This window comes from Rhinoraja longicauda, chromosome 2 (assembly GCF_053455715.1).
Source record: "Rhinoraja longicauda isolate Sanriku21f chromosome 2, sRhiLon1.1, whole genome shotgun sequence".
Lineage (NCBI taxonomy): Eukaryota > Metazoa > Chordata > Chondrichthyes > Rajiformes > Arhynchobatidae > Rhinoraja > Rhinoraja longicauda.
The window spans coordinates 99368981-99380915 of record NC_135954.1 but is presented as its reverse complement, the minus strand read 5'-3'; the positions used below and the strand labels follow the sequence as shown (position 1 = coordinate 99380915).

Sequence of the window (11935 nt, the reverse complement as noted above, 5' to 3'; positions counted from 1 at the left end):
TTACATATATATTTATCCTTCCCTATCACATTATTTAATTATCGATGTTTTAATTCTTTTGGGCTATTGTGGGATATGTATTTGTTGCTTTGTTTCCAATATACATCGTCAAAAAAAAATTCCATGTCAAGAAAATTTTGCGTAGTATCCTGAGGAAAACAAGATGCTAAATTGATGCAGATTTAGTGTAATAGAGTTATAAAGCACAGAATCAGGCCATTCGGTCCACTGAGTCCATGCCAGTTCACAAGTCCCATTTACACAAATCTCCATTAATGCCATTTGAAAAATACCTCCCACTTTCCCCTCAGCTCCACACTCACCTGCGCACCAGGAGCAATTGGCAGTGGCCAATAAACCTATCAACCTGCAAAGTGCGAGGAAACTGGAAAACATGGAGGGAACCCAGGGAGAATGTGCAAACTCCACACGGACAGCACCGGAGGTCAGGGTTGAGCAGTGTTTGTTGGCGCTGTGAGACAGTGCCGCTGTGAACATTTGATTTTCTCCTTCTTTTATTCCAGTTCCCCGGATTTACTGAAATTACAAATAAAAGAAATATAAAAATTGTTCCACTTCCACTAACCACTAACAACATGGCTCCCATTACCTTTGCGCTCCCACTGGGCCCAATTCCTCATGACTGTAGAATTACAAAGCAAGAAATGTGAACTAGATCAACGGATATTATTCAAATACTGTCAGATCATCCATTACTGTCAGTGATGTAATCAGTGGTTGCTTTAAAAATATTTGTTTGACGTTCTTCCACAAACATTCATCTACAGAAACTCATGCAAAAACAACATGCAAAACAGCATGACATACAGTCATGTTCAGAATTTGTCTTCTGATGATAGTAACGGCCATTTTTAGTTTTGCACTAATTTAGAGTCGCTGCAATAATCTAAACAAGAATTGAGCAGTCCACTGTGTGAATGAGGCATGGTGTATCACTAGGTTTTGCTAGATTTTCACATTGCAGCAGGAGTATCACAGTCTCATTGAAAGCCTTTCAGCAGCAAGGGAAGTACAACAGAGTACCAGGCATCCATCTTAGCAATGGCCGCTCACGCAAGCACTCTGAGAATTCAATATTGGTGCCTTGGAGGAATCAAGAGCTGAGACACCACATTCTATGGTGCGGATTCAAATGTATCAATACACCTGAACACACGTGGTGAATCTGTGGAATTCTTTGCCACAGAAGGCTGTGGAGGCCAAGTCAATGGATATTTTTAAAGCAGAGGTACAGCTGTAGATAGATTCTTGATTAGTACGGGTGTCAGGGGTTGTGGGGAGTAGGCTGGAGAATGGGATTAGGATGATTTAATGGCGGAGTAGACTTGATGGGCCGAATGGCCTACCTCTGCTCCATTTACATGACTTGTGACCTCCAAGCACCTCTCCAAGTCACAAAGCAGAAGCACTTGTAATCATCTCCAGCCACAGGCGTTGAGTAGATGTTTTTTCCTGAGTTCCTCTCCATCACAGAAGATAGTCCTCAGTCAACCCAATTCGCTCTGTGTGTTATCAAGAAATGGCTGAGAATATTTAATGCAACTAAGGGTATTTAACTAGACAAGGTCTTCACTAAAGACACATGCTAGAATTAGTCACACATGTAGCCAAGCTACAACACTGGCAGCTACTCTAAAATGTGGACCGTTATCCAGGGATCTCCTATTTACTAAAAGCAAGACAAAGCCAATCTGTTTCATGACTGCCCCTGTCCATTTTCAACCACCATCAAATTGATAGAAGGTACCATAGACAGTGTTATTTAGCAGCCTTTGTTCTTCAATAATCTGCTGACCAATGATCGGTTTGAGTTTAATCAGGCACACTCCTATCCATTACAGCCCTTGACCAAGCCAGGAGCAGAATTCCAGAGATAAAGAATTATTGAATCACATGGAAGATTTGACCAAGCATGGCTATCAGGGAGCAGTTAGACAATTGAATTCACTGGGAGTCATACATTGCACAAAGAGGATGATCATGATTGTTGGCGATCAATTATCTTAGCCCTAGGGTATTGGTCATATAACCCAACCAACCAACCATGTTACGGGGCAAAGGTAGGAGAATGGGGTTGAGAGGGAAAGATGGATCAGCCATGATTGAATGGCAGAGTAGACTTGATGGGCTGAATGGCCTAATTCTGCTCTGATCACTGATGAACATGATCCAACCATTTAATCTGTTTCATCAATGACCTTCTTTCCATGGTAGGTTGGGATGTTCACTGATGATTGCACGATCTTATGCAACATCCCAAAATTGGAGACAGCATGCGTGCGTGAGCAAGCTTTGGACAACACTCAGTTATGGGAACCATTCCAATGCCACACTATGACCATTTTTTCACAAGAGGGAGTCTAACTACATACCTTTTAAATTCAATGACATTGCTATTGCTGAGTCTTCTTTCAACATCAACACTCAAAAATTGCTATATATCATGTCGGTCAAAGCAATCCAACTGATTGACACTGAATCCATTTCCCTACATAGTCGACCTTTTCCACCACCAGTTCTTCAGGTATGTCCATTGCATGCCGTTTACAAAATGCACTGTGGTGCTCAAAAACACTCTAGTGACAGCACATCACAAACCCACCTAATTTACCAGTACGGCAAGAAGGTTATCAGAACACCATAACCTGCAAGTGTTTCTCAATGCCAATTGCCATTTTTACAGAAAAATACAAATTTTCATTGATCTTTGTTGAATTTCCATCCCATTGTGTGTAACCCAGTCCATCACACAGAGCAGAATCCCCACCATCGACTCCATCTACACTTCATGCTGCTTCAGGAAAGCAGCCAACATCATCAAAGACTTTTATCATATCATATCATATCATATCATATATATACAGCCGGAAACAGGCCTTTTCGGCCCTCCATGTCCGTGCCGCCCAGTGATCCCCGTACATTAACACTATCCTACACCCACTAGGGACAATTTTTACATTTACCCAGCCAATTAACCTACATACCTGTACGTCTTTGGAGTGTGGGAGGAAACCGAAGATCTCGGAGAAAACCCACGCAGGTCACGGGGAGAACGTACAAACTCCTTACAGTGCAGCACCCGTAGTCAGGATCGAACCTGAGTCTCAGACGCTGCATTCGCTGTAAAGCAGCAACTCTACCGCTGCGCTACCGTGCCGCAGCCCAGCCATTTCTTCTTCTCCATGGTCCTGTTGGTAAAAGATACAAAAGCTTGATAGCATGCACTGCCAGACTCAGGAATAGCTTCTTCCCCTCTGTTATCAGGCTTCAGAAACATCCTTCCATAAGGTAAGGTACAGTCTGACTCTTCTTCTACTTCTCTGCAGATGTTGGACTTGGACTCTGGAACTGTTATGCTGCAATGCTGAAACTACTGCACGCTGTATCTTTTCCTTCACTACCTATTGTACTTGAATTTGACTTGATTGTATTTATGTATAGTGTTGTCTCATTTGAATGGATGGCGTGCAAAACAAAGCTTTTCACTGTTACTCAGCGCACATGACAATAATAAACAAAAACAAACCCTAACTATATTGATTGGGTACCTTTAGCAGAAGAATTGCAGTGGTTTAAGTAGGCAGTTCCATCACTCCCTTCTCAAGGGCAATTAGGGATGGGTTATAAATGCTGGCCATCCCACCAATGCCCACAACCAATTAAGGAAATCACCATATGTGTAATAATAGAGGCCATTGTCCAGCTGTGAACGTGCTTCAGATGCTTGGCCAGCATCATCAAGGACCCACATCCACAGTAGCAGTGCTCCCATTTCACTCCTGCCATCGGAAAGAAGGTACAGGTGTCTGAAAACTACGAGGTCCAGGTTCAGGAACAGCTTCATCCCAACGACCATCAGGCTATTGAACAATATAAACTAAACTCCAAACTGCAAACTGCTTGGGGTGCACTAAGGACTTTGGGCTCTGTTCTGTTTTTGCAATATATTGGATTTTTATTTATTTATCGTACTCTTTTTTTTGTTTTGTTTATATTATTAATTGAGTACTGTGTTTAAAAACCCGTTGTCCTGCTGCTGCTGCAAGTAAGAATGTCATTATTCAGTTTTGGTACATATGATAATAAAACACTCTTGACTCTCCCTTGACTCTTTGTGAGGCAGCTTTTTCACACAGACATAGTCTATATATATATTTCTGGTGGCACAGTAGCGCAGTGGTAGAGTTGCTGTCTTACAGCGACAGAGACCCAGGTTCCATCCTGACCTCTGGTGTTGTCTGCACATGTTTGCGCTTTCGCCCTGTGACTGCATGAGGTTTCCCCAGGTCCTCCGGTCGGTCCTCCCACATTCCAAAGACGTGTGCGTTTGTAGATTCATTAGCTTCTGTAAATTGTCCCGAGTATGTAAGATAGAACTAGTATATGGGTGATCATCGGTTGACGCAGACTCGGTGTGCCAAAGGGCCTGTTTCCACGATGTATCTCTAAACTAAGCTAAACTAAGTGGTTGAGGCAGGAACTATAACATCATTTCAAATATATTTGGACAGGTGCATGGATAGGAAACATTTAGAGGGATGTGAATCAAATGTGGGAAAATGGAACTAGGTTAGATAAGCATCTTAGTTGGCAAGTGTGAGTTGGGCGGAAAGGGCCGGTTTCCGTGCTGTATGAACCTATGACCCTGGATACTTGGACCAAGAAATGTCATATGGAGTTTAATCTGGACAAGTGCAGGAGGAAAGTATGCAGTAAATAGCAGGATACTTAGGATCATTGGTGGACAGAGGGATTTGGGGGATCCAAGTCCATAGCTCCCTGAAAGTATAAACACAAGTGCATAGGGCATTTAAGCAAGTGCACGATCTACTGGTCTTCATTGTTTGGGACATTAAGTATAAAAGTAGGGAAGGCACAGAGAGCATAGATAGTTAGACACAATATACCAGAATAACTCAACTGGCCAGGCAGCATCTCTGGAGGAAGGAATAGGTGACATTTCGAGTCGAGCGCTTTCTTCAGACTGAGAATCAGGGGATGGGGAGACTAGAGATATGGAAGGGTAAGGTGTGAAAATGAGAGATCAAGGATATGTAGAAAGGTTCATTGTTGGCTGAGGGGAAAGTGACAACTGGGCATCCAATCAACAAAATTAATCAGGAGGACAGTGAAACTAGTCAGAGAGCGAGGGTGGGTGAGGGACGGGGAGAGTAACAGTATCGTTCCAAGTCAGCATGGATTTACGAAGGGGAAATCATGCTTGACTAATCTTCTGGAATTTTTTGAGGATGTAACTAGGAAAATGGACAGGGGAGAGCCAGTGGATGTAGTGTACCTTGACTTTCAGAAAGCCTTCGACAAAGTCCCACATAGGAGATTAGTGGGCAAAATTAGAGAACATGGTATTGGGGGTAGGGTACTGACATGGATAGAAAATTGGTTGGCAGACAGAAAGCAAAGAGTGGGGTAAATGGGTTCCTTTCGGAATGGCAGGCAGTGACTAGTGGGGTACCGCAAGGCTCGGTGCTGGGACCCCAGCTATTTAAAATATACATTAATGACTTGGATGAAGGGATTAAAAGTACCATTAGCAAATTTGCAGATGGCACAAAGCTGGGTGGCAGTGTGAACTGTGAGGAAGATGCTATGAGGTTGCAGGGTGACTTGAACAGGTTGTGTGAGTGGGCAGATGCATGGCAGATGCAGTTTAATGTGGATAAGTGTGAGGTTATCCACTTTGATGGTAAGAATAGGAAGGCAGATTATTATCTGAATGGTGTCAAGTTAGGAAAAGGGGATGTACAACGAGATCTGGGTGTCCTCGTGCATCAGTCACTGAAAGGAAGCATGCAGGTACAGCAGGCAGTGAAGAAAGCCAATGCAATGTTGTCCTTCATAACAAGAGGAGTTGAGTATAGGAGCAAAGAGGTCCTTCTGCAGTTGTATAGGGCCCTAATGAGACCGCACCTGGAGTACTGTGTGCAGTTTTGGTCTCCAAATTTGAGGAAGGATATTCTTGCTATCGAGGGTGTGCAGCGAAGGTTTACTAGGTTAATTCCCGGAATGGCGGGACTGTCGTATGTTGAAAGACTGGAGTGACTAGGCTTGTATACACTGGAACTTAGGACGTGAGGGGAACTTATCGAAACATGCAAGATTATTAAGGGGTTAGACACGTTAGAGGCAGGAAACATGTTCCCAATGTTGGGGGAGTCCAGAACCAGGGGCCATAGTTTAAGAATAAGGGGTAGGCCATTTAGAACGGAGATGAGGAAAAACTTTTTCAGTCAGAGAGTTGTAAATCTGTGGAATTTTCTACCTCGGAAGGCAGTGGAGGCCAATTCTCTGAATGAATTCAAGAGCGAGCTAGATAGAGATCTTAAGGATAGCAGAGTCAGGGGGTATGGGGAGAAGGCAGGAACAGGGTACGGATTGAGAATGATCAGCCATGATCACATTGAATGGTGGTACTGGCTCGAAGGGCCGAATGACCTACTCCTGCACCTATTGTCTATTGAGAGAGGAAAAGCAAGGGCCATGTGTAGTTAGAGAAATCAATGTTCATACTGCTGCATCATAAGCCTTTGTCCCAGGGCTAAAACTAGATGGCTTAGGTTTAAGGTGAGTACGTGGAATTAGCTGCCAGAGAGGTTGTGGAGGAGGATAACGATTATAGAGGTTAATAGATGTTCAGAAACATGCATAAAAAGTAAAAGTTGAGAGGGGTATAGACCAAACACAGGTAAATGGGCACACAGTCTGAAGAAGGGTCCCGACCCGAAATGTCATCTATCCATGGTCACGAGATGCTGCCTCACCCGTTGAGTTACTCCGGCACTTTGTGTCCTTTTGTGTAAAATAGCATCTGCAGTTCCTTGTTTCTACAGAGTTGAGAAGGAATGGCCTTCATCTGAGGGTGGAGAATTTTTGGAATTTTCTTTTAGTCCAAGAGAGCTATGGAGGCTCATTCACATGGGGACTAGTTCAGTTTGATATCTCCTTTGACATGTATCAGTTGGTCCAAAAGGCCAGGTTCTGTGCTGTATAATTTCTATGACTCCACATCTCATTATACTCTTCATGGGACTTATCTTTCCTGACCAGGCCCCCAATATCCTTCATCAGTCAAGGTTTTCTAATCTTGCCCTTCATTGCAACAGGAACATGTTGGCCCTGAACTCTTCCCATTTCACTTGAAAAAGCTTCTCATCTACAGAGACATCCCATTATGTGCAAACAGGCACTCCCAATGAACTGTGTGGGAAAGAGCTGCAGATGCTGGTTTAAATTGAAGGTAGACAGAAAATGCTGGTAACTCAGTGGGACAGGCAGCATCTCTGGAGAGAAGGAATGGGTGACGTTTCGGGTCGAGACCCTTCTTCAGACTGAAGAACCGAAAACATCATCCATTCCTTCTCTCCAGAGATGCTGCCTGTCCTGCTGAGTTACTCCAGCATTTTGAATCTATTCCCAATGAACTGTTGAGAGTCCCTGTCTAAAGACAGCTGAAACAACCTTCCTCCAATTTTGGACTTTAACTTGTGGACCTGTCCTTTTTTTCCCTATAAAAATAATGGAATTACAGTCACTGCTCCCAAAGTAATCCCCCACTGACACATCAGCCATTTTGCAGCCTCAATTCTTCAGAGGAGATCGACTGTCATCCCGTCTCCAGCTGGACTAGACTTTAGACTACAGCAATACAGCGCGGAAACAGGCCCTTCAGCCCATCGAGTCCAGACAATTTTACAACCTACCGAAGCCATTTAACCTAAAAACCTGCACATCTTTGGAGTGTGGGAGGAACCCGGAGCACCCGGCGAGAACCCGCGTGGTCACAGGGAGAATGTACAAACAGCACCCGTAGACAGGATCGAACCCGGGTATCTGGCGCTGAAAGGCAGCAACTCCGCCACTGCGCCACAGTGCTACCTTTATATATACCAGGGGTGGCCAAACCGCGGCTCGCGAGCTACATGCGGCTCTTTGACCTTTAATATGTGGCTCGTGGAAATATGTTGGCTGAGCTCCTTTTTTCATCACAGTTAATATAAAAGGTAAATAAGAAAAAAATTCAAGCTTTATAATTATTTACTGGGTATGAATTGAGACCCCATTGGAATAAAACGTAAGTTTAATGTTCATGGTTAGTAAAAATATTCAAGAATTTAAATCCTGATTTTAATGCTAAATCTGAGTGAGGCATTGTTCTTTAGTGCTGGGGGAGGGAATGGTGGGAAACAATCATCGGTAAAGATTTTGAAAACATTTGGTATATATGTGTACTTTGTGATTACTGAAACTAATACAAATTAACAGTTTAAAAAAACTGCATACATGAATAAATATTATTGCATACATGCATTTCTTAATATTTATATAAAATTTTTGTAACAAAATGTGTATGTAACAATAAAAAAAAAGTGTAAATTTTGTTCATGTCTTGCGGCTCTCAAACATCTGAACTTTATTGTATGTGGCTCTTACATTAAGCAAGTTTGGCCACCCCTGATATATACTATCTGCATATGTGTTCAGAAACATTTTCCTGGACGCAATGAACAAATTCTACCCCATCTTCGCACTTAGCACAAAGGCAGCCCAGGTAAACACTGTGAAAGTTTATAAATGGACTATTATTACAATCTTATTATTAGAGAATATAAAGCATAGAACAGTACAGCTCAGGAATGGGCACAATGTTTGTGCCCAACATGATGGCTCGTTAAACTGATCTCATTAGCATGTGCAAGATTCGTATCCCTCTATCCCCTGTACTATAGAGCACCTTCTTACATCTATCTGTGATGTCCCTACATCCTTGCTCCTCTAATCCCCGCTGTCTATTTGAGGATGGTGGTGGGAGGGGGGTTATTATAATCAGTCCCTCCAGGTACAGGAACAGATCTGCACGGTGAACGCAGCATCTTCCTGAAGATGGACACAAAGTGCTGGAGTAACTCAGCGGGACAGGCAGCTTCTCTGGAGAGAAGGAATGGGATGACGTTTCGGGTCGAGACCTCCTTCAGATGAACCGAAATTTCACCCATTCCTTTTATGCAGAGATGCTGCCTGTCCGCTGAGTTACTCCAGCACTCTGTGTCCATCTTCGGTGTAAACCAGCATCTGCAGTAGTTGGTCCCTGCGCGCTGCATCTTACTCCTGCCTGCCCCCTCGGCAGCTGTTCCTTCTGATGGCGAACGCCTGTTGTCTCTGGTGTGTGTGTGTGGTGTGTGGGGGGGGGTTTGTTCACTGAGTGGCGCTAGGAGTCTGGCCAAGTCTTGGGGTCCCGGCTGACTTGGTGATGCGGCCGTGAATTTGACACACACACCGACCCCACCAGCGACTTCAGAGTCGCCCAGCAAGATCTTGTAAGTGTGGAGGGTGATCAAACATGGGGGTCAGGGGCTGGGGGTGGGGGTCAGGGGCTGGGGGTGGGGGTCAGGGGCTGGGGGTGGGGGTCAGGGGCTGGGGGTGGGGAGTGGGGGGGGGGGGGGGGGGGTCAAGGCTCACCTGCAGATTGATCCCAGCTTGTTCCTCCAAAACTGGGCTTTGTAGGACTTGGAAAGATGCGGGGGTTGGTTGGCAGGAGAAGGTGGGAAGTGAGAGCGAGGGATGGAAGCAAAGGGAAAGGAGGTGAAGGAGAGGGAGACCCAGAGGGAGAAGGGTAGTGGGGTGGGGGGGGGGGGGGGAGAAAAGAGAGGGAGTAGAATAAGGGAGGGAGGGTAGGCGGAAGGTGAATGGGGAAAGGAGTGGGAGAAGAGAGGAGAGTGAGAATAGGTGGGGTAAAGGGGAAGGGACAAGGCAGGGTAGGGAAAAGAGGGCAGGACGTGGCAAGGTAAAGGGGGAGGGTGCAAGGCAGAGAGAGAGAAAGAGAGAGAGAGAGAGAGAGAGAGTAGGAGTGAGCCATGGACTTGCCTGAATGTATCACTTGGAATTAATGTTTGTACTTTCACTCCGCGAGGCGGCCCGGGGAGAGGAGAGGAGAGGAGAGGAGAGGAGAGGCTGGGACCGCTGCCTGCAAAGCCCGCACTGGACACATCTTTGCCTGACTGCGGGCAGCCCAGCGAGCCTTCACAATGACAGGCGTCCTCCTGAACACCGCCTTCACCCTCTGCTCCCTGCTGACCGTGAGTAGCGGATGGGTCCCGTTGATGGCTGGCCACGGGTGTGTGTTTGTTTGCACGGAATTGTTCGGAGAGTGGGATAAGTGGGACCCCCGTTTCACAGCCGACGTCCGTAAAACAGACCACTGTAGATGTCTGGTGGACACAAAACGCTGGAGTAACTCAGCGGGACAGGAGAGAAGCGTCTCTGGAGAGAAGGAATGGGTGACGTTTCTGGTCGAGACCCTTCCTCAGACTTGTGTCTATTGTAGATCACGTCCTTGGCCAATGTGTTCTTAAATTCATCCACAATCTTGTTAGTTTTGTTCAGGATAATCTTAGAAACAGGGGAAATGCAAAGCGGAATTTCGTTACATTTCCGACATGATTAAACCACGAAACACACCGAACTGAAACACGTCTCTATTCATCAGTCTGAACAGTCTGGGTTGTTACGTGTTCCAATACTTGTTTTTGTTATTTTTATTACTGTTTGATTTGTTATTCCCGTCCCCCTGCTTTGCTTTTCTTACTGTTATATTTCTGGGTCATTTTATACCGCGGTTTGGATAGATACCACTGTTGCAATTAAAGCTAACTGGACAGGTGATATTGGAACTGGAGATGCTGGACTCTTGAGCAAAGCACTAAGTGCTGGAGGAACTTAACTGGTCAGGCAGCATCTGTGGAGGGAAGTGGCAGGCGATGTTTCGGGTCGGGGCCCATCTTCAACCTCGCCCGTCGCCTGTTCCCTCCCCAGATGCTGCCTGACCCGCTGAGTTCGTCCAGCACTTCGTGTTTTGAAATCAATAAGACAAGCTTGGCAACCCCCGAACCGAACTGCGCCGCCGTTATAGAAACATCGAAACATAGAAAATAGGTGCAGGAGTAGGCCATTCGGCCCTTCGAGCCTGCACCGCCATTCAATATGATCATGGCTGATCATCCAGCTCAGTATCCCGTACCTGCCTTCTCTCCATACCCCCTGATCCCTTTAGCCACAAGGGCCACATCTAACTCACTCTTAAATATAGCCAATGAACTGGCCTCAACTACCTTCTGTGGCAGAGAATTCCACAGATTCACCACTCTCTGTGTGAAAAAAAACTTTCTCATCTCGGTCCTAAAAGACTTCCCCTTATCCTTAAACTGTGGCCCCTTGTTCTGGACTTCCCCAACATCGGGAACAATCTTCCTGCATCTAGCCTGTCCAACCCCTTAAGAATTTTGTAAGTTTCTATAAGATCCCCCCTCAATCTTCTAAATTCCAGCGGGTACAAGCCGAGTCTATCCAGTCTTTCTTCATATGAAAGTCCTGCCATCCCGGGGATCAATCTGGTGAACCTTCTCTGTACTCCCTCTATGGCAAGAATGTCTTTCCTCAGATTGGGAGATCAAAACTGTACGCAATACTCCAGGTGTGGTCTCAGTTATCGCAGTTATCAAGGCGATTACTGGCGTGATTTTTAATTTGGGCCGGGACACAGACTGTTCCCAATGTAGATTTAAACCTTGGGATCCTTCAGCCCACCTTTCGTACCTCTGTTGAACTGTCCCACCCCGGTCTAATCTCACAGCAGCGGCGCGCCACGAGTGAAAGGACACAACCAAGCTATTGCATTTACACAAGATCCTAATCCGATGAGCTAATTCCGTGTCTTGGACACTGGGGCGAGTGCGATTGTTAAGGTGGAAAGCGGTAAAGTTTTATAGCTTAAATACAGATGGAACTACCACTGCATGCCTTGGCTATTTCCCAGCTTGGACATTTTAGAGCGCGGGGCGAAAGTTGGGTATGAGAACACTCTTTTAATGGTCGAGGCAGGTTCAGTAACAACATTCAAAAG

At 45.3% G+C, this 11935-nt stretch overlaps 1 protein-coding gene across 1 annotated transcript in view; it reads left to right on the top strand.

Annotated features, from left to right (window-relative positions):
- Positions 1–10041: 10041 nt before the first annotated feature.
- vipr2 (vasoactive intestinal peptide receptor 2) overlaps positions 10042–11935 on the top strand; it is a 65821-nt gene continuing 63927 nt past the window's right edge. The window contains exon 1 of the mRNA XM_078429468.1: positions 10042–10112. Within this exon, the coding sequence (XP_078285594.1) occupies positions 10062–10112 (51 nt within the window). The 5' untranslated portion in view covers positions 10042–10061. The remainder of the gene's footprint in view (positions 10113–11935) is intronic.